General features: G+C 43.3%; 1 protein-coding gene across 4 annotated transcripts in view; it reads left to right on the plus strand.

The window, feature by feature from the left end:
- UFL1 (UFM1 specific ligase 1) overlaps positions 1-23,571 on the plus strand; it is a 149,236-nt gene that overhangs the window by 82,586 nt on the left and 43,079 nt on the right. For all 4 annotated transcript variants that reach the window (XM_033937241.1, XM_033937243.1, XM_033937240.1 and 1 more), the window contains 3 exons: positions 2,849-3,024; positions 12,108-12,287; positions 12,922-13,042. In XM_033937241.1, coding sequence (XP_033793132.1) covers positions 2,849-3,024; positions 12,108-12,287; positions 12,922-13,042 — 477 coding nt within the window. The remainder of the gene's footprint in view (positions 1-2,848; positions 3,025-12,107; positions 12,288-12,921; positions 13,043-23,571) is intronic.

The following is a 23,571-nucleotide window of genomic DNA, read 5'->3' on the forward strand; positions in this document are numbered from 1 at the left end:
GTTAGCAGGCAGCAGACCTGAGACGTGTAGTTTTTGAGGCGTCCAAGTGGCTTTGTGATGTAGAAAGAACATGAATTGCATAGAGTTGGCTGATGGAATAGTTCGGATAGTTTTAGACCAAAAAACTTCCCATTGTTTATCTTGTAAATGGCAATTTAAATCTAATTCCCAAGAGTTTTGTACGGGGATATGAACATCAGTTCGGGAGTTCAGAAGTATTTTATAGAGATGTGAAGCAACATGGCCTATTACTAGGAGTTTGGGAAACAGCGTAAGTATAGTAGGGGTTCTTAAGATTTTCAGCTGTAAGACTTTAGATTTTTTTATCATGGAGGTGAGTTGAAGCCATTGATAGAACGATGAGGCCGGAAGGGCGAATTTGGCTTGCAACTCCGAGAAGGTCAAAAGTTGTAGAGAGGGGGTACAGATGTCTATCAAGTATTGTATCCCAAGTCTGGACCATTGAGGCCAGATTATTGGTTTTTTATTTATTAGAAAAGATGAGTTATACCAAATGGAGATATATGCTGAAGTTCTGACGGGTATTTCTAACAGCTCATTGAATTCAAGGAGACAGGTAACAGATTGGGATATGATGGGGTTTACAGATGAAAATAAAGCATCAGAAGTTAATAGCGGGGCCAACGTCAGATATGCCGGGTAGAGAGCACGTTCAAGTTGGAGCCATAGGGGGACGTAAGCATTCGAGGTGGAAAACCAGTGGGTGGTCTGTTGTACTATAAATGCCTTATGATAAGTTAGAAAATCTGGAAGAAAAACCCCTGCTTTGGTCTTTGGAGCTTTAAGTTTTTTAAGAGCTATTTTAGGCGGTTTGTTATTCCATATAAAGGTATTTATGTGTTTATCAATCAGTTTGTAAAAGTGAGGCGAGAATATGTGAGGGATCATGCTGAGTACGAAGTTAACTTTAGGTGCTACTACCATCTTGATTGTCTCTATCCTACCCCACCAGGAAAGGTGAAGGGGATGCCAAGATTGTATTAATGATTTAAGAATAGCTATGAGATTATCACTATTATGTTTAATAGTAGCAGGAAGGGATGTATAGAGGTTAATTCCCAAATATTTTATATGTGACGGAGACCAAAGAAGGTCAAATGATTGGATCAATTCAGGACGTCAGAGAAAGGGTGGGACCGCCTGAAGAGGAAGCAGCACAGACGCAGGGCGCACAGAAGGGCCGGGACCGCCAAGTGGAAGCAGCAGGACAACGGTAGGAGCTTCTACATGATGGGGAGGGGTCGGGAGGCTGTGGGGGTGCGAGCGGTCTTTCGGGATGGGGGTGCGGGTGGGAGTGCGTGCGAGCGGTCCTTTGGGGTGGGGGTGCGAGTGCGTGCGAGCGGTCCTTCGGGGGGGGTGAATTGGACGTCGAAGGGGGCATCAGGCTTTCAGGGTGGGGACAGGACTTCAAGGGGAGAGGAGAGTCGGGGTGGGCGAAAGGAGAGTCGGGGTGGCCAGAGGAGAGTCGGGGCGGGCGAAAGGAGAGTCGGGCAGCGACGGGAGAGTCGGGGCGGCATGCGCGGTATACGGTTATGCGCGGTATATAAAAATTTATTTACATAAATTACAGTTTCCCGCGCGCTATACCTGTGTGCGCGTTTTACACGGGTGCTCGGTATATGAGTGAAAATACGGTAAGTCCAAAAGCTCCCAGAGAAGATGAAATGAACTGTTTAATTTCATGACATTATCCATCAGTTGAACCAGATCTGAAGCAGTAATATCCAGAATCGGAAAATGTTATCCATCCTCTGCTTATTACTGCTTCAGATCTGGTTCAACTTAAACGTTTCTTTTGATTATGGCCCTCCACGTATCTATATATATATATATATAGCCATCCTTTACTTGAAGTACAAAAAAACCAAGCTGAAACAAAACAAATAGAGCACACATACCTGGTTCTAGCCTTTTCTGACTGTTTTCTATGCAGTGATATCAAGCTGCTTTACATCGTTGAGTGAGAGCATTTCTGTGCTCCAGAGATGTGTGTTCTGTTTGATTTTGTTCCAGCTTGTTTTTTTGTGCTTCTTTTTGAGTAAAGAATGGATTGAGATATATCTATAGACACATAATGAAGACAGTTTTTATTTTTTAGAGGATCTTAAGACACCATCGGGAGATCCTGTGCTTTCTCAAGATAAGCAAATTAAAGTCATTTTAAGTATTACCTAGCAGCTCATGCAGCATAACAATTTAAAGCATATGAATAACTGTTTGTGATTTGCTCTTTTGTAGTACCAGCAGTTGTGTGCAACATTAACAGTTTTCAGCATATAAGTACTGTTTATGATTGCCATTTTTTTTTGTCTGCAGGTCTGAATAACATATGGTGGAGGATTTTTTGGCTATGATAGCTGGTATGAAACAGAGCAAGATGATCTCAGCTCACTTCATTGGGCACATTAGAAATGGCTCTGAGTGCCTTCTGAGCCTGAGTGCCTTTTTCCTTCACCTAGATTTTCTCTTCGATTGTACATATATACCAATTTACTGGAGTGTAGGTCATTGTGTCTTAAATTTGTATGTACCTCCAGTCCTTCCTTAGTTTAGATTTTAGCTAAAAGAGAGATGCATTCATCATGTAGATCAGGGGTGTCAAAGTCCCTCCTCAAGGGCCGCAATCCAGTCGGGTTTTCAGGATTTCCCCAATGAATATGCATGAGATATATTTGCATGCACTTCTTTCAATGCATATTCATTGGGGAAATCCTGAAAACCCAACTGGATTGTGGCCCTCGAGGAGGGACTTTGACATCCTTGATATAGATGGATCTGACATAAGTATATGAGTACACTGTATAAATTAGTTTTGCTTCTTATGTAGAGTTTGACGCGTTAACCAGACTTGGAATCCCAGACCCTGTGGGTTACATCAGAAAGAAATACAAGGCATCCCATCTCTTGTTCCTGAAGGCAGCATGTGTTGGTCATGTGATTGTGGATCAGGTGGAGGCTTTAGCTGAGGAAGCCATCAATTCTGGAACATGGGCAGATATACAGGTAAGCTCTTTCTTTTTTTTATTTTTTTTCTCTAGCCACTGTGGCCTTTGGGATATTGCCAGGTTTATTGATGTCAAGATTTCCTAAGCTGGATATATATTTTTTTGGGGGGTGGATGAGACATCAATTAATGCTTGCTGTCATAATAGTTATTTTGTTTTTGTCCTTGACCAAGTCAAGTCTACTGAAAACACTAGGTTTGTGGTCTACTGCTGTTTAACTTTTTGATTCTTAAGCTTCCTGAACAACTGGTTCATCAGTTTCAAGTCTGCTGTACAACAAATCAAAGCCATGTATCTTAAGTGATTTACAAGATAAAATTGGGGGAAATGAGGTTCATGGAATGAAACAGTGGTAGAGCATGAGGAAGAGAACAGGAGGCAGAGTAACAATATAATAGAACAGAAGCATAGGAGAAAGGAATAAAGCATAAGGTCAGGATGCTGGACATAATGCTATCTCCTGTGAATGTGGAATGAGCTAGAGGGAAAGGGGGGAGGTCATCATATGCTTTAAGCCAGTGTATCTCAAACTGTGTGCCTCCTGAGATTTCAAGTGTGCCGCAGCACACTGAGGAGGAAGAGAGGCGCCTGCCAGCTGACTTCCCTACGCGGTACAGCGTCAGCACTGCCCGATTTGCCGAAGGCCTGCATGTTTCCCCTTCTCTCTAGCATTCTCCGGCTTCCCCCAGCTTCCAGGACTCACCTTTAAAGCTAATTATAGCAGCCTGCAGAGGATCGCCGGTAGGTAAAATGATTTTATTTTTAATATAGTGATTGAAATATGTCAGTTTTGAGAATTTATATCTGAAAAATGAATGGAAAAAATTGCATTACAATTAGTTAAGGGGATGGGATCTGGGGCAGAGCTTGAGTGGACCTAGGGAGGTCTGTGTTTGGGGTACTCAGTTGATATTTGTTAGACCTAGGGGGTACTTAGCTTGAAGTAGTTGAAAAACACTGGTGTAGACAATCAGCTGGCGCCAGTGCCTCTCCGGCCCTCTTCCCTGCTAGCACCCCCTACTGGCGTCTCAGGACCCATCTGGAGGGCCTCTGCACATGCACGGATGCCGACGTGATGATGTCACGCATATGTGTGATGTCATCACGGCGATGTCTGTGCACTTCTGGGAGCCTCAAGCCATGCAAAAATATTGCAATAGAAACAAGTCCATTTATCGACAGATCAATAATATATACAGGACTTGTATGTAAAATATCTATGATATATAAATATTTTTCTTTACCATAGAACTCTCAGATACCTGCGCTGTTAAGTCATACTCGATTTTTCTAACAGCTTATGCAGGTAAAGGATATCTTTCATTGAGCTTTATGTGTTATAAAAGGTGCAAATGCTTTGTGCAATAAACTCAAATAAAGTGCTTTAGTGCTAATGATTTAACTGGAAACGGCACTTATCTTATAATGCCTTCCGTTGTAGACAAATTCAATTCATTGTGCCCAACGGACCCGTTTCGCCTTACTGTAGGCTTCTTCAGGGGTCTAATCATAGGCTACAACATCTGCTTGTCCAGAGGATCTGTTGTCTGCTGCTTTCCTGCCTTAGGCTGGAAGATTCTGCCTTCCACCGCATTCAAAGAAAGTCTGGGAATATGTGTGTGCCTCAAGCCATGGCCATTACCTTTAGCCCCAGCTCATGAAAGTTTGAGAGACACTGCTTTAAGCGGAAATTTAAATTTGCTAAAACAAGACTCAGCTCTAATGTATAGAGGGAGGTTAGTCCAAAGGGTTGAGGCAAAAGTGCTGAAACAGGAGTGTCTAGTGGAGTTGAGGTGGACCTGAGTATGAGAAAGTCAAAATATCCTGCTGAGAGAAGCAAAGTATTCTCTTTGGAGAATATGGAATGAGCAGTCTAGAAAGAAGTAGTGATAAGCCCGTATACAAAATCCGAGGGATAACAGGATCTTGAAGGGAATCCTGTAGGCCACAAGGGAGCCAGTGCTTGGGAAGAAAGAATGGAGAGACACAGTTGTATCTTTTGATGCTGAAAAGCAGTTTGATAGCTGTATTTTGCACTAGTTGTAGTTGTTTAAACTGTAGTTTATTAAAACTCGATATACCGCTGTTAGGTAGTTCCAGCATAGTGATTTCTTGTATAATCCTACTTTATTCGTGGACCAATGGGTTATTTCTGTCCACCCGCCAGGATCTGTAGGAAGCTTCAAAACTTCAGAGGCGTTAAGCCCTCCCTCTCATACCTCATCACTGTGCATGCTCCTCAGCTTACCAGTTTTTTCTACAGGCCAGGTTGTAGGAGCTTATCTTTTCTGCTCGTGTTTAATTTCAGTATTTTTCATTCGCGATTTTTGCCCTCATGCTGTGGAGGTTTCTTGCGGGACATCCTTGACTGCGGAAGATTGCAGACCTTTGGAAAAAGTCTGCTTCTGTGGGGGGAGGGGGGTGTCCCCTGGACAGCCTGCACATCAGGTCGGGGCTCAGGGACAATTCCCTTGGGAGCTTGCTCACCCCAGGTTCATCTGCTAGTGGATAGAGTGCAGGCTGAGCAGTTCCGTGGAGGCGCGACAGGGATCGGAGCCAGACTGCATTCTTTTACCAGGCGTCTGTGCAACGTGTTCAAGGGTGGTGGAGGTCTCCAGCCATGATGGTCAGGCCAGTGCGACAGTCACAAGATTTGAAATCCAGAATTCCAGTTCAGTGAGGCAAAGGATCTGCCTGTGAGCTGTGTTCAGTTCTTGTCTATAGTTTCTCTCATTCGGCACATTTCACAGTGTTTTCCTGTCAGCACATGTTTCTGTGAGTACAAGCTAACAGCTTGACTCAGAGATTTTTTTGGGGGGGATCTTTAAAAAGGGGGTTTTAAGTGTTTTCCCTGCATGCCCTAAACCCCCTATCCCTAAAATCCTAAAATCTCTGTTTTTGAGGGTTCTTTGTGATTTTTCCCAGACTATTTTTAGTCAAACAGGCCCTCAGTGGCCATCTTGGATTTTTCCAGATTTGATTTTAAAGTTATTTTTTATACTTGCCAGCTTTATTTTTTTAAAGAAAACCACATAGATGACCTCCCCAGGGCAGGATGTCATGGATTCATGCCTCATTTGCGGTGGATGACTGTTGGATGCACAGCAGCCCATGAGGGGGGTGAGGTTTGCCCAGATGCAGTGTCTTTGACTTCCAAGGAGGTTCTTCAAGTCCCTTCTGCCCCGACTCCTGTGAAAATGGCGTTGGGAGAGCCTGGGGAGTAAGCTAACGATATGCAGGCGCGTCTCTGGCACTAAACCTCACAAATCCTCCACACAGTCCAAACCTGATGTGCAGAGGTTGGCTCCTGCTGCAGAGGATGTGTTTTCACCGGGATTTGTGGATATGCTTTTTCTGGTTTGCTTGGTTGAAAAGTCTGCCTGTTTCCCTTCTGCCAGCCTCTGTGCCGGTCATAGGGACCCCTGCTCAGGTGGACCAGGGTCTGTTCTCTTGCTCTCCTTTGAGTTGTGTTGGACACTTTGCCCATCCCTTTGCTTTTGCTAGGAGGCGCTGCAGCAGTTGCAGATGCGGCACATTTGACAGATCTACAGGATCCAGACCTGTGTGGATCCTCTGTTTGAGAGGAAGTTCCCACTGTGCACAGATTTTATTTTATTTTCTAGCATGCATACCTTGTTTGATCACTGAATGTCTGCAGGAATTGCAGCTACAAGCTGAGCAGCCTGTCACTGAAGAATATTCCCTCATGAGTGACCAAAAGCCACAATCTGCCTCTCTTCCTGTTCATTCTGACCTCTTCAGATTCGTACAAGATATCTGTAATGTGCTCGTACCATGGCATGGCTTTCTCCCATGGCGGTTGCCTTTATCAAGCTCTTTACTTACTGAAGGGACTTACAGAAAGGACTACAGGGTGAAACTGAAAGAAGCCAAGAGAGAAATACGTCTGGCAAAAGCACAGGTGGAAAAACAAATGGCTAAAAATGTAAAAAAGGGAGACAAAATTTTTTTCAGATATGCTAGTGAAAGGAGGAAGATGAAAAATGGAATTGCTAAATTAAAAGATGCTGGGAACTGATATGTGGAGAGTGATGAGGAAAAAGCAAATGTGCTAAACAAATACTTCTGTTCTGTGTTCACAGAAGAAAATCCTGGAGAAGGACCGGATTGTCTAGCAGAGTTACACGAGAAAATGAAGTAGATTCTGCGCCGTTCACGGAGGAGAGTGTTTATGAGCAACTTGACAAAGCGATGGGACCAGACGGGACCCATCCCAGGATACTAAAGGAGCTCAGAGAGGTTCTGGCGAGTCCTATTAAAGACTTGTTCAACAAATCTCTGGAGACGGGAGTGGTCCCTGGGGATTGGAGGAGAGCGGATATAGTCCCTATTCACAAAAGTGGTCACAGGGATGAAGCAGGAAACTACAGGCCTTGAGCCTCACTTCGGTTGTTGGAAAAATAATGGAAGTGTTGCTGAAAGAAAGGATAGTGTACTTCCTTGAATCTAATGGGTTACAGGATCCGAGGCAACATGGCTTTACAAAAGGTAAATCGTGCCAAACGAATCTGATTGAATTTTTTGATTGGGTGACCAGAGAGCTCTATCGAGGACATATGCTAGATGTAATTTACTTAGATTTCAGCAAAGCCTTTGATACGGTTCCTTATAGGAGGCTGTTGAACAAACTTGAAGGGCTGAAGTTAGGACCCAAAGTGGTGAACTGGGTTAGAAACTGGCTATCGGACAGACGCCAAAGGGTGATGGTTAATGGAAGTCACTCGGAGGAATGAAAGGTGAGTAGTGGAGTCCCTCAGGGTTCGGTGCTGGGGCCGATCCTTTTCAATATGTTTGTGAGTGACATTGCTGAAGGATTAGAAGGAAAAGTGTGCCTTTTTGCATATTATACCAAGATTTGTAACAGAGTAGACACCGAAGAGGGAGTGGAAAATATGAAAAAGGATCTGCAAAAGTTAGAGGAATGGTCTAATGCCTGGCAACTAAAATTCAATGCAAAGAAATGCAGATTTTAATCTGGTTCTGTCCAGGCTGGTGCGCCCCCCCGTTTGAGCCTTTGGGTGCCTGCTCATTGAGTGACCTTACTCATAATGCGGTCTTCTTGGTGACTATTACTTCTGCTAGACGTGTTTCGGAGCTGCAGGCTCTCTCTTGTAGGTCTCCCTTCCTGGAGTTTTCTAGGGAGCGGGTCGTGTTAAGGCCTGTTCCTTCCTTTCTGCCAAAGGTAGTTTCTCCTTTTCATGTCACTCAGTCGGTGGTCCTCCTGGTGCTAGGTAGTTAGGAGGGTTCTTCTGAGCAGAAATCATTGCGCAAATTGGATGTTGGTCGGGTCCTTTGTGCCTACGTATGGAGAACCCAGGAGATCAGAAAATCAGATCATCTTTTTGTCCTTCTAGTGGGTCCTCGTAAAGGGGATGGCACTTCCAAGGCTACCATTGCATGCTGGATCAAGGAGCCTATTGCTTCCACTTACCTTCTTCAGAAAAAAATCCTGTTCCGGAAATTCTCAAGGCTCATTTCACTTGAGGTCAGGCCGCTTCTTGGGCTGAGTCTTTGCTGGTGCCTCCAGTGGATATTTGTAACGCTGCTGTTTGGTCTTCCTTGCATTCTTTTGTCATACACTATTGTGTAGACGTTCAGGCGTGTCAGGATGCGGTGTTCGGTGAACGTATTCTGGTGTCGGCCCTTTGGGGGTCCCACCCATGACGAGGACTGCTTTGTTACGTCCCACATGTAAGATTAACCTATGCTGGTCTGGAGAGTTGCTAAAGAAGGAGAAATTAGGTTCTTACCTGCTAATTTACTTTCTTTTAGCCTCTCCAGACTGGCATAGGACCCCACCCTGTCTCTTGTTGTTCTTGTGGGTGTTGCATGTGCAGATTTCGTTTTTTTCTGCGAGTTCTATTATTTTTCTAGGGCCGGGGAGATAGAAGAACAGCGGCTGGGTCTTGGCTGGCGTAGCTGGAGAGCTGTGGGGACCTTTGCTATTTGCATTTGTTCCTTTGCATTTTTCAACAGTGTTCCTGTTTTTATTAGCTATTACTCATGTTCGGAGTCCTGTTTGTTTTCTGTTTATAGTTCTTAGTTCTGCTTGGCTATTCGGCAGACTGAGGTAATTAGGGAGGAGTCACATGATATCTACTATTCCAAAGATTTGGCTTAGTCTCCACCTGCTGGTCATGATGAGATTAACCTATGCCGACCTGGAGAGGCTAAAAGAAAGTAAATTAGCAGATAAGAACCTAATTTCTCCTTTTCCAAGATGAAAATGTTTCATTGGTGATATCTGTGTGTTCTACTTGTATTTTTGAAGTGCTACTACCTTGTTTCCCCAAAAATAAGCCCTTGCATGATTTTCGGGGTAGGTCTTAATATAAGCCCTAACCCGAAAATAAGCCCTAGTTGCTGGCAGCAGTGCTTCCCAGCACACACACACACACATACACACCCGGCCGACCTTTCCCTCTCTCCCACCGACTGCGAGACCGAAATACTGTATCTTGTAACAAACAGCTGCATCACAGCAATGTGGACGGGCTGCTTCGTGGCCTTCTCCTGCCAGGTGTTCCTCTGCTGCATCACTGATGATGTCATCAGCAACGCGGCACACGCATCCGGGCAGGAGAAGATCGTAAAGCAATCTGTCTACATTGCTGCGACGCTGCTATTTGTTACAAGGTACAGTATTGCGATTGGTGGGAGAGATGGAAAGGTCGGCTGTGGGGGTGCGTGGCAGTGGCGGGGGAAGGAGGGATATAAGCCGCAAGGGTTCTGCTGCACAAGGGATAGGAGGGAGGGATGCAAGCTGCAAGGGTTCTGCTGCACAAGGGATGGGAGGGAGGGATAAAAGCTGCAAAGGTTCTGCTGCACAGGGGAATGGGATGGAGGGATAGAAAAACACCGTACAAAGGGATGGGTGAGAGGGAAGGAAAGATGCTGCACATGTGGGGGACAGAAAGGAAATAGGAAGAATTGGAGTGGAGGAGAGGAAGAGAGAGATGATAATTGTATATGAAAAAAGAAGACCTACCCCGAAAATAAGACCTAGTGCCTTTTTTGGACCTACTAGACAACTGTCCTCCAATTATCATGAAATCAGTCCCCTTCCCACTCAAAGATGAACTCTTCACCTGGGTCTCCTTTTGCCTGTCCACTGGCTACTTCCCGTCAGAACTCGGCCACATTCTGGTGACTCCTATTATCAAAAACTCCAAGGAACCAGTCTCTTCGGTTTCCAATTACAGACCCATCGCCAACATACCTCTTTTCCTTAAAGGTCTAGTTAATCTTGACCTCATGAAACATTTAGAGAAGTTCAACATTCTACACAACTCTCAGTCAGGATTTCGCACAAACTACAGTACGGAAACCGTCTTAGCGTCGCTGACCGATCACCTCTTCCATCTGTTTTCTCTGGGAAAATGCACATTGATACTCCAGTTTGACTTAAGCAGAGCCTTTGACCTTGTCGACCATGACATTCTGCTCAGATGCCTCGATTCTATTGGCACAGGTTTTTTAAAAAACCGCACCTACCAGGTCCACTGCGATGGAACCTTCTCCCAGTTTTGGTGCAATCCACAGGGCTCTCCTCTCTCTCCTTCTCTATTCAACGTCTACGTGGCACCATTGGGACATAAGTTATCTGACTTAAAACTGAAATCATTCATATATGCAGATGACATTACAATTATCATCCCCATAATCTCACTGACACAAGAAACTGAACAATTCACCTCATCTGTTCTCACTAAGGTAGAGCAATGGACCACACAATTCAAACTTAAATTGAACCCTGAAAAAACCAAGCTCTTCCTGGCAAGCCCTAACCACAAGCTAACGAATACCTCTTTGAAATTAAATGGGCTAATTTACCCAATCAACCCTACCATCAAAGTCCTTGGAGTCATCCTGGACCAATGCCTGACTTTTGAAGACCATACCAATGCTCAGGTCAAAAAAATGCTTTAGCATCCTCTGGAAACTCCGTACCATCAAACACTATTTTGACTTCCTCTCCTTTCGCTTGCTAGTTTAGTCTCTAATCTTAAGCACCTTAGATTACTGCAATATCATATACTTGAGATCCTTTAAGAAGACCATCAAGCGCCTGAGAATCATCCAGAATACTGCCGTCCGTCAAAAAGTCAGATCATGTAAGCCCGTTCTACAGAATACTTCACTGGTTGCCCATGGAGGGAAGGGTCATCTTCAAGTTTGCCTGCCTTTGCTTCAAAACCATAACAGGCTTCACCCCAATCTACATGTCACACCACTTTGTATTCCCAAGCACCACTCGCACACGCAATGCCTATCTGTTTGCCTTCCCCTCCCTAAAGGGCTGTATCTACAAGAGATTCCTTGATAGAACACTGTCATTCCAAGCAGGCAAATGGAATAAATGCCTAACCTCATTTCAAACACACCCTCCTACCAATCCTTTAGGAAATCAATTAAAACCTATCTCTTTGATAAATTTCTCTGACTCCTTCCTGCCTTGTTGTACCTCTGAAATACTTGTTGTATCCCTGACACCGATGTAATTTGAAACTATTCTCTGTAACATCGCTGTCTATGTACAGTCTCTTCCTCTGTAAACTGCTTGTGGTATTTGCAGTACACAAAAATAAAGTTATTATTATTATAAGACAGTATCTGATTTTCAGGGAAACACGGTATTTGTGGAATACCTTTGGTTGGGGACCTCCATTTTCATTAATTGAGATACATTGAATTGAATTTAAGAATTGGTGCTTAAACAGTAATTGCTGCCTGTTCTGTGGGTCCTTGTTTACAAGCACCAATAGAAACATGACGGCAGTGGGAAAGCAATTAGTGTTCTATCCCCAGCTTGATGACATATGGAGATACTAGGGGTCGTTTTCAGTCTTCTCATGTACCCACAGATTCGTTGTGTTCTGTATCCACTGGCTTGCAAGCTCATTTTCAGTTGGTTTGCATCAATAAGGGAGGCCTTTGAATATTTAAAGATTGTGGCCTTTGTTCTGCAAGCATGTCAGCAGAGATGTTGTTGGTAATCTGACCAGTGTTCTACAGCATGACTGTCATGTAAATACAGGTGGTATATGTTTCTAACCCTAGCCATTGCTGCCTAGCAGTTTATCCGTTGAAGATGTGGGGATTTTACTACAGCATGTGATGAGAAACTGCAACAAACAGTCTTCTGCCAGAATCTTTGGGGAAAACATTGTGGTCACTGAGAAGTTTGTATCCAGCTGTGCTGCTCTCTTCAATGGGCAGATGCACCAAAAAGCTGAGAAGGTATGTGTGCTCTGTAGGATAATCCATCTGAACATAATTGTCAGTACCCTGTCAGATAATTTCTGGACTAGGAAAAGGTGATCCTTAATCACTGTCGCTGAAATAGTAAGTTGATTATATCTAAAGCCACTTGCTATATGCCTTTCGTTTCATTCCTTTCTCATAGGAATGTGCAGTCTGTAAAATAGTACTTTTCAGCAACCAGATTATTTTTATACATGAGGTTGCATTAGAATTAATATTTCAGTTACACTCAGTTACAGGTTCCACATAAAACAGGTTACTTGTAAAGGTGAATATTGCCTCCCAAGAAGGGCTCATACTCGCTGTCACTCCAGGTTAGAAAAAAGTAGAAGTTGAGAAACACACATTATCCTTCAAATAAAGAGTTAAGTAAATTGTATTGCTTTATTTTTTTCTGATAAAGCAATAAACAGCTATGGAGTCATCCCATTGCTATACTACTTTAAAAGACACAGGCTGATAGCTCTGGACAAAGAAAGTATTCCTCTCCATTTTACTTTAGAATCACTACGTTGAAATAGGCCACTCGAAGGAAGTGTTCAGGAAAATAGAGATTTGTTATTCTGAAGTTAATTCCTCTGATTTACTATGTGAAGATCTTTTATTTCAGGAAATGAAATGCAACCCAGTGTTTTTAGTCACTGAAGAGGATTTGAAACAGGCCTCTGTCTTGGAAAATGCAACTTTTGGCAAAAAAGATAAAAAGGAAGAAAGGAGGAAGAAAGCAACAGGTAGGGGATGAAGTAAAGATCTGTATAAATAAGATTTATATCCATTACCTACTTGTTGTTTTTCAAAATATATTTATTCAAATTTTCAAAATACGTATATCACATTTAATATAAACTCTAGAGAAAGTACACACAGGAAATCCAATACAACAGCATTTAACTTTAAAAAAGGAGACTATGACAACATGAGGAGAATGTTAAAAAAAGAAACCTAGAGGAGCAGCTGCAAAAATCAAAAATTTACAACGTGCGTGGAAATTGTTCAAAAATATCATCCTGGAATCCCAGACAAGATATATTCCATATATTAAGAAAGGAGGAAGGAAGACCAAATTGCAGCCAGCATCGTTAACAAATGAGGTGAAGGAAACTATCACAGCTAAAAGAAAATCCTTCTGAGAGTGGGAGAAGATTCCAACTGAAGACTGGAAGAAACAGTATAAGGAATGGTAAGTCAAATTCAAGGCTCTGTTAAGAAAAACAAAGAATGTTAGGCATGATAAAGAAAGGAATCACGAGTAGATCGGAGAAAGTCATAATGCCGCTTTATAGAGCAATGGTCAGACCACACTTGGAATACTGTGTCCAACATTGGTCTCCCAACCTAAAGAAGGATATAAAACTGCTGGAGAGGGTGCAGAGACGAGCAACGAAGCTAATAAGAGGTATGGAGAACTTGGAATATGAGGAACAACTCAAGAAACTGGGACTGTTCTCCCTTGAGAAGAGGAGGCTGCGAGGGGACATGATCGAGACGTTCAAAATGCTGAAAGGCATCGATAAAATAGAGCAGGAAAATAAATTATTTACATTGTCCAACGCGACACGGACAAGAGGACATGGTTTGAAGCTAAGGGGGGACAAGTCCAGGACAAATGCCAGGAAGTTCTGCTTTACACAGCGAGTGGTAGACGCCTGGAATGCTCTCCCAAAGGAGGTTATTAAGGAATCCATTGTGCTAGGATTCAAAGGCAAATTAGATGCACATCTCCTTACGAGAGGCATAGAGGGATATGGGTGACTAAAACTACATCAGGTGTATACCTGACTGGGCCTCCGCGTGTGCGGATCGCCGGACTCGATGGACCATGGGTCTGATCCGGAGATGGCAGTTCTTATGTTCTTATAAAGAGAGACCTTGAAAAGAAGATCGCGTCGGAGGCATAAAAAACACAAAGTAAAAAATTTATAGGTATATTAGAAGCAAGAAGCTGGGATAAGAATCAGTTGGACCTCTAGATGACCGAGGGGTAAAAGGGGTGATCAGGGAAGACAAGGCTATAGTGGAGAGATTAAATTAATTCTTTGCTTTGGGTTTCATCAAGGAAGGTGTGGGAGAGGTACAGGTGCCAGATATGATATTCAATGCAGAGTCAGAAACTGAAACAAATCTCTTTCGGCAGAAGATGTAATGGGGCAATTTGACAAATTGAATAGTAGCAAATCACCTAGACCAGATGGTATTCATCCTAGAGTACTGATAGAACTAAAAACTGAACTTGCAGAACTATTGTTAGCAATCTGTAATTTATCTTTAAAATCTAGCATGGTGTTTGAATGAGTGGTTGGCTAAGCAAGGGGTGCCTACATTAGGTCAAACCCTTAAGGTAGCAAAGGCCTTTCTTGAGTCCAGTAACCAGGGTTCACAGCAGTACCCGGTAATGAGAGAAAGGAATACAGCTAAGACAGTGTTCCTCAATGCAGAACAGAGCCCAAAGAAAGGTAGTGTAGATGTCCAAATGAAATGTTTTACGTATGGCAAAGCTGGTCACCGTAGTGCTCAGTGCAGACGAAAGCTAAGCTAAGTTGCAGAAGTAGAAACTCAGGGACAAGATCTTAAGGGTGTACATGGGAGTCATAATGGTATGGGTCCTAAAGTGGTGAGGAAGGTTAGAGAGCTTAAAAGGTACAGAGAAGCGCAACCAAAATGATAAAAGGGATGGGACGACTTCCCTATGAGGAAAGGCTTAAGCGGCTAGGACTCTTCATCTTGGAGAAGAGATGGCTTAGAGGTGATACGAGGTCTATAAAATAATGAGTGGAGTGGAAAGGGTAGATGTGAATCGCTTGTTTACTCTTTCCAAAAATACTAGGACTAGGGGACATATGATGAAGCTACTAAGTAATAGATTTAAAACAAATTGGAGAAAATATTTCTTCACACAGTGTGTAATTAAACTCTGGAATTCATAGAAACATGATGGCAGATAAAGGCCAAATGGCCCATCAATCTGTCCATCCGTAATAACCATTATCTTTCTCTATCTCAGAGATCCCACATGCCTATCTCACACTAGAGAATGACACAGGAACATATTTTTCCCCATCCCCGCAGGAGTTCAATTTCCCCATCTTGTCCCTGTGAGTTTTGTAACTGTCCTTGTCCCTTTCCCATTCCTGTAAAAATTGCCTTAACAGCACATTCCTCGAACACTTTTGATTTTAAAGTGTTTGAGGCTTGTGCAGGTGAGGACAGAGTTTGCAGGAATGGGGCAGAGACAGGAAAAGAACTCACCGGGATGTGACGGGAAAGTGAGTTCCCGCGGGGACAGGGAAAAATTTGTCCCCGTATCATTCTTTATCCTGCACCTTCTTGAATTCAGACACAGTCTCTGTCTCCACCACTTCTTCTGTGAGGCTGTTCCACGCATCTACCACCCTTTCTGTAAAAAAAAGTATTTCCTTTGAATTCTCCGCAGCCTATCTCTTCTTAACTTCATCCTATGTCCTCTCATTTCAGAGCTTCTTTTCAATTGAAAGAGACTCGACTCATGCGGATTTATGTCACATAGGTGTTTAAACTTCTCTATCATATCTCCCCTCTCCCGCCTTTCCTTTAAAGTATACCTATTGAGATCTTTAAGTCTATCCCTATACGCCTTATGATGAAGACCATGCACCATTTTAGTAGCCTTCCTCTGAATCGACTCCATCCTTTTTATATCTTTTTGAAGATGCAATCTCCAGAATTGTACACAATATTCTAAATGAGGTCTCACTAGAGCCTTATACAGGGGTATTAATACCTCCTTTTTCCTACTGGCCATACCTCTTCCTATGCACCGTAGCATCCTTCTAGTTTTTGCCATCATCTTTTTAACCTGCTTGGCCACCTTAAGATCATCACATACAATCAAACCCAAGTTCCGCTCTTCTGTCATGCACAAAAGTTATTTACCCCTAAACTGGTCCCTTCTGGTTTTTGCAGCCCAAATGTGTGAGTTTGCATTTCTTAGTATTAAATTTTAGCTGCCAAATTTCAAACCATTTTTTAAACTTAGCTAGGTCTTTCTTCGTGTCATTCACACCATCAGGGGTGTCTACTCTATTGCGGATTTTGGTATCATCCGCAAAGAGGCAAATCTTACTTGACAGCCTTTCAGCAATATCGCTTATAAAATGTTAAAAAGAACAGGCCCAAGAACAGAATCTTAAGGCACACCATTGGTAACATCCCTTTCTTCAGAGCGATCTCCATTGACCATTACCCTCTGTCACCTTCCACTTAACCAGTTCCTGACCCAGCCCGTCACTTTGGGGCCCATCAAAAGAGCACTCAGTTAAGAGCATAAGCCGTGCCTCTGCTGGGTCAGACCAGAGGACCATCATGCCCAGCAATCCGCTCACGCAGCGGCCCATCAGGTCCAGGACCTGTAAAGTAACCCTCTATCTATACCCTTCTATCCCCTTTTCCTTCAGAAAATTGTCCAATCCCTTCTTGAACTCCAATACCGTACCCTGTCTTATCACGCCCTCTGGAAGTGCCCGTTGGGTGAAGAAGAACTTCCTAGCATTGGTTCCAAATCTGTCCCCTTTTAATTTTTCCGAATGCCCTCTCGTTCTTGTAGTTGTCGAAAGTTTGAAGAATCTGACCCTCTCCACTTTCTCTATGCCCTTCGTGATCTTGTAAGTCTCTATCATATCCCCTCTAAGTCTCTGCTTCTCCAGCGAAAATAGCCCCAGTCTCTCTAATCTTTCAGCATATGAAAGGTTTTCCATACCTTTTATCAAACGTGTCGCTCTCTTCTGAACCCTCTCGAGTATCGCCATGTCCTTCTTTAGGTACGGCGACCAATATTGGACACAGTACTCCAGATGCGGACGCACCATCGCCCGATACAACGGCAGGATAACTTCTTTCTGCTTGTAATACCCTTCTTGATTATTCCCAGCATTATATTCGCTTTCTTAGCGGCCGCTGTGCATTGTGCCGACGGCTTCATTGTCATGTCCACTATTACCCCCAAGTCCCTTTCTTGGGTACTCTCACTCAATAACAGCCCTCCCATCGTGTAGCTGTTCCTCGGGTTTCTGTTTCCTACGTGTACGACTTTATATTTCTCTACATTGAACTTCATCTACCATCTCGTCGCCCACTCCCCTAGTTTGTTCAGGTCCCTTTGTAAATCTTCGCAGTCCTCTTTAGGCCTAGCCCCATTAAATAGCTTGGTGTCATCTGTGAATTTTATTACTTCGTTCTTCGTCCCTGTTTCTAGATCGTTTATAAATACATTGAATAGCAACAGTCCAAGCACCGACCCCTGCAGAACACCACTCGTGACCCTCCTCCAGTCCGAGTAGTGGCCCTTCACTCCTACCCTCTGCTTCCTGCCCGCCAACCAATTCCTGATCCATCTGTGTACATCCCCTTCCACCCCATGGCTCTTCAGTTTCCGAAGTAGGCGTTCATGGGGTACCTTGTCAAAGGCTTTTTGGAAGTCTAAGTATACAATGTCTATGGGGTCCCCTTTGTCTATCCGTTTGTTAATTCCTTCGAAGAAGTGCAATAAGTTCGTCAGGCACGATCTTCCCTTGCAGAAGCCATGTTGGCTTGAGTCATAAGTTTATGCCTCTCTAGATGCTCCTCGATGCTATCTTTTATCAGCGCTTCCTCCATTTTCCCCAGAACTGAGGTAAGACTTACCGGTCTGTAGTTCCCTGGGTCACCTCTTGATCCCTTTTTAAAGATGGGCGTAACATTGGCTATCTTCTAATCCTCCGGGATCACGCCTGTTTTCAGGGATAGATTACAAACCTGCTGTAGTAGTTCCGCTATTTCCTCCTTTAGTTCTTTCAATACCCTAAGGTACATTAGCAAAGGCTTTGCTAGAATCTAAATACACCACATCTAGTGCACTCCCTTTGTCCAATTCTCTGGTCACCCAGCCAAAGAAATTGATCAGATTTGTCTAACAAGAACCACCTCTAGTGAATCCATGTTGCCTCTGGTCCTGTAATCCACTGGATTCCAGAAACTTTACCATTCTCTGTTTTAAAAACGTTTCCATTAATTTGCTTACCACAGAAGTCAGACTTTCTGCCCTGTAATTTCCTACATCTTCCTTATTTCCACTTTTGTGTAGAAGAACGACATCTGCCCTTTTCCAGTTCTCCGGTATCACTCCCGACTCTAGAGAAGCATTGAAAAAGTCGGTCAGTGGAGCCACCAGAACTTCCCTAAGTTCCTTCAGCACCCTCGGATGTACACCATCTGGTCCCATCGCTTTGTCTACCTTTAATTTAGCTAGCTCCTCATGGACACACAACCCTCTGAAAAATCAATTGGAGTCTAGCATTCCTCCATCCCTATTCGCATTTGTCATCTGCAGTCCCACTCCCAGATCTTCAACGGTGAACAGAAATATTTATTAAGCAATTCAGCCTTTTCTTTATCAGCTTCTACATATTCCTCCCCTTCACTTTTGAGTCTCTAAAAAATGATTTATCTCCCTGTTTTATCATGTCAGCTATTTTTTCTTCTATTTGTTTTCTTTGCTTTATAGACTTCTCAACCAGCCTTTCTTAACTTTTCCAGATATGTTTGCCTGTCTTCCTCTCTCTGCTATCTTTTATAGTTTATGAAAGCTAACCTCTTATTCCTTACCTTCTCAGCTACTACTTTTGAGAACCAAAGCGGCCTTCTTATCCTCTTACTTTTATTTACTTGCCTTACAAAAAGATTTGTCACCCTTACAATAACTTTCCATTTTGCCCACTGCATTTCTACTCCTTTCAGATGTTCCCATCCAGACAATTCCTTGATTAATCCCCCATCTGAACAAAGTTAATATTTTTAAAGTCTAGAACCTTTACCTTTGAATGAGCCCTCTTTATACCCATCTTAATATTAAACCGTCCCATGCAGTGATCACTAGATTCCAGATGATCACCCACTGTAACATCTGAAACACTTTCCCCGTTTGTAAACACTAAGTCCAGTATGACCCCCATCCCAACTGCTAGAACAGTTCTCCTTGTAGAGAATCCAGGATCTCCCTACTTCTAGAAGACCCTGAAATAGGGATACCCCAATCAACATCCGGCATGTTAAAATCACCTATTAGTAAAACTTCCCCTTTTTTAGATATATTCTGAATGTCTGCTATTAACTTTATGTCCACTTCTTCCATTGCCAGAGAATGTGGAGGATTTTAAAAAGGTTTGGATAATTTCCTGAAAGAGAAGTCCATATGCCATTATTGAAATGGCTTGGGGAAATCCACTGCTTATTCCTAGGATAAGCAGCATAAAATCTGTTTTACTACTTGGGACCTGGGTTGGCCACTGTTGGAAACAGGATACTGGGCTTGATGGACCTTCAGTCTGTCCCAGTATGGCAATTCTTATGATGTGGGACCTGAATTTGGTTCTGCACATACCATCTTCTCGGTTTGAACTTTTGCATCAAGCTCTGCTGAAAGAATGTTACCCTAAAGATAGTTTTCCTGGTGGCGATTTTATTTTATTTTATTTTTTTTGGGGGGGGGGTGCAGCAAATTTCCAAGCCTCATGCATTGTTCTTTCAGAGAACCCTTTATGCATTTTACAGAAACAGGGATTTCCATGGTGGTATCCTCTTTTCATTTTAGCTTAATTGTTTCCATACCATCTTTCAGAAGGAAGGATTGTGGAGTTTATTTCAAACCGTGTTATTTTTTTGATGTGTATAATGTTCTAATGTGTTTGGAGGTGAGTAATGATTTCTACAGATCAGACCATTTATATCGCATGAATTAGAGACCAAAACTCAGTCCACTATAGCTTGGTGGCTCAAGGAGGTGATTTCTTCGGCTGTGTCTTAAGGGTCAGATGGTTCCAAGGGATTTGGGAGTTTGTTCTACCAGAGCACAGGCAACCTCTTGGACTCATCCTCACCTTCCCCCCGGCATCCCAGACCTTTTTTTAAATGAAACGCTGCATCCCAGACCTCCCCGGAGCTTATCTGGTAGTCTAGCGGGCTTTTGGGGCAGGAGCGATCTTCCTACACTCCTGCTCCGTGCAGATCACTCATACAAAATGGCTGCGGGGAGTTCCCATCGTAGTCTCGTGGATTCGGAGGAAGAAGTATATAAACTATAAAGAGTTTTACCTCATGCAAAATTGTCATTTCTTTAATAAGACATTAACTATTTTTTTCTGCGGCCCTCCAAGAACCTACAAATCCAAAATGTGGCCCTGCAAAGGGTTTGAGTTTGAGACCAATGTTTTAAATCTACTACTTAGTAACTTCATCACATGCTCCCTAGTCGTAGTATTTTTGGAAAGAGTAAAAAAAATGATTCACATCTACCCATTCCACTCTACTCAGTATTTTATAGACCTGTATCATATCTCCCCTGAGCCATCTCCAGGCTGAAGAGCTCTAGCCGTTTTTTCCTTAATGGTGGGATCTTCAGAAATCCTTAAGGGTCTCTGATCAAATCTGTGTGACAGAGATATTTGCACATGTGCGCTTAGGATAATAATAAAGCAGAGATTGCCCGAGGAGAGACCCGGGCAGGGAGATGTTGTGTACACCTCCTGTGGATAATCGCTTTCTAACTGAAACTGTACTGTGGTGGTCAGCTTTTCAGCACAACAGTAGCCACTACAGTTAAAATAAGATCAGATATTTAGCATCAACCCGTGCTATCTTGTTAATGGTGATATTCAGACTGCTAACTGAATAGCTGGCCAGCCTTTGTTGCTGTCATAAATTTATCTGTATTTTTTTCAAATCCGGTTTGAGGTCTGAATATGGGTGCTAACCAGATACCCTCAGGCTCTGCCAGTGAACTGCCCTGGTGCTGCTTGGATAACGTTGAGGCAGTTGGAGGAAATATTCAGCAGCACTATCCACTTAGGGGTCCTTTTATCAAGGCGCGGTAGGGGTTTAATGCGCAGAATACCATGTGTTAAACCGCCTGCCGCACTAGTCGCTAACGCCTCCATTGATGAGGCATTAGTTTTTTTGGCTTGCCGCAGGGGTTAGCGTGTGATGAAATGTCCGACGCGCTAACCCCCGTAGCGCGCCTTGATAAATACTAATACTTGATTAATACTACTGAATATCCCTCTCACAGCACTTATGTGATTAACAATACCTGCTAAATAGATAAGTGTAATTGAATTTCAGCCCCTCTGTGTTTACATTATTTAAGTTTTTGTTATATTTATTTATCTTTCAGGTTTTTTTTTTAATATCACTTTTATTAAGAGTCAACAAGAGAAACAGGAATAACACAATGAACAAATATGCAAACAAGAATAACAGTGCAATGGCTGCCAGCAGTAGCAGATATGATACGAGGAATACATAATAGAGAATGACACGGGGAAAAAATCTGTCCCCGTCACTGCACCGTCCCCGGCCCACCATCCTCAGCACCGCCCCATCACCGCCGTTCCCTTCACCGCCCCGTCACCATCACCGCCACCGCCATCCCTTTCACTGCCCCGTCACCGCCACTGCCATCCCATTCACCGTCCCCGTCTAGCACCCATCTTCTTCCCTCCGCTCCCCCATAGTCTGGCATCTGTCTTCTTCCCTTCCAGCGTCTTCTCCCCACTCTGCCTTCCACATTTTCTTTCAGGGTCTGTTCCTCTCTACCCTCTTTCAATGTCTGTTCTATTCCTTTCCACCACCACCCTTCCCTCCCTCCTTTACCATCTGTTCCTTTCTACCACCCTTCTTTCATATCTTCTATCAGCCCCCCCACCATCACTAGCAGTCTCTCTTCTCCCTTACCATGAGCAAATAGAACTTCTGAAAATTGTATTGCTGAGGCATTATTTCTAGTACGCCTTTTTTTCCAGATGGATAATGACATCAACTTTATAATTCTTACTGTCTGCTCTGATTTCATTCACAATTTGGTTTGTGTTTTGTACCTGAGGATTCCATGAGGCATTTAACCTTTTCCTGTCTCTTCTGTGATTTCAAGTTGATTCCTTCAATAATGGAGTCTCAAGGCAGTAGCAGTTTTCTATTTTGGGCTCTTTTGACATTGTTTAAGGGATTTCTTGTACATTTGGTGCTGGTCTTCTTTGATGAGGTCACTTCAGAATCTATTTCCAAGAAAGAGAAACTTTTTCCCTTTCACCCCCTCCTTCCTTGTGTGAGCCGGAACACGCGGTCCCCGCAAGCAAGTAATTTTATATCATTTTCATTCTATTCATTCATAGAAATTAAAGTCTAGATAATGCCAGTCACATAACAAAACATGATTTTACAAAAATAATTCCCTGCACAGTCAAGCCTGTAAGGATTACTAGATGTCTTTCAGCAGCTCCCCTCCCTCCCTCCCCCTTACCTTTGTGGCCAAGTCAAAATGATCTACCAACAATAAAATTTTAAAAACACAAAGCATGCTGTACGCAGAGAAAATGTTAATTATCATTTATATTCTGCAGGTTTTCAAAGAGGTCAAGGCAGATGACTTTATGCAATGTCACCTCAGTTACAACTATACAAAAATAGACAAATATTCCCCCTCCCTTTTTACTAAACTGCGATAGCGGTTTTTAGTGCAGGGAGCTGCGCTGAATGCCCCACGCTGCTCTCGACGCTCATAGGCTCCCTGCGCTAAAAACCGCTATTGCGTTTTAGTAAAAGGGGGGCCATAGTGCAAAATATAGACAGCAGATATAAATTCTCAAAACGGACACATTTTGATCACTAAGTTGAAAATAAAATCATTTTTCCTACCTTTTTGTCTGGTGATTTCATGAGTCTCTGGTCCTTCTGATCCTTCTTCTTTCTTCTCCTGCCCCCCCCCCCTCTTTCTTTATCTCTCCCCCTGGCTCCCCTCTTTATTTCTGCCTTTCTTTCTCTCTCCCCCTGGCTCCCCTCTTTATTTCTGCCTTTCTTTCTCTCTCCCCCTAGCCTCCCTCTTTATTTCTCTCTCCCCCTGGCCCTCCTCTTTCTTTCTGCCTTTCTTTCTCTCCCCCTTGACCCCCTCTTTATTTCTGCCTTTCTTTCTCTCTCCCCCTGGTCACCCTCTTTCTTTCTGCCTTTCTTTCTCTCTCCCCTTGACCCCCTCTTTATTTCTGCCTTTCTTTCTCTCTCCCTCTTGCTCCCCTCTTTATTTCTGCCTTTCTTTCTCTCTTCCCCTGGCCTCTCTCTTTATTTCTCTCTCCCCCTGGCCCTCCTCTTTCTTTCTGCCTTTCTTTCTCTCCCTCTTGACCCCCTCTTTATTTCTGCCTTTCTTTCTCTCTCCCCTTGGTCCCCCTCTTTCTTTCTGCCTTTCTTTCTCTCTCCCCCTGACCCC

This window comes from Geotrypetes seraphini, chromosome 3 (genome assembly GCF_902459505.1).
Source record: "Geotrypetes seraphini chromosome 3, aGeoSer1.1, whole genome shotgun sequence".
In the NCBI taxonomy this organism is placed as follows: Eukaryota; Metazoa; Chordata; class Amphibia; order Gymnophiona; family Dermophiidae; genus Geotrypetes; species Geotrypetes seraphini.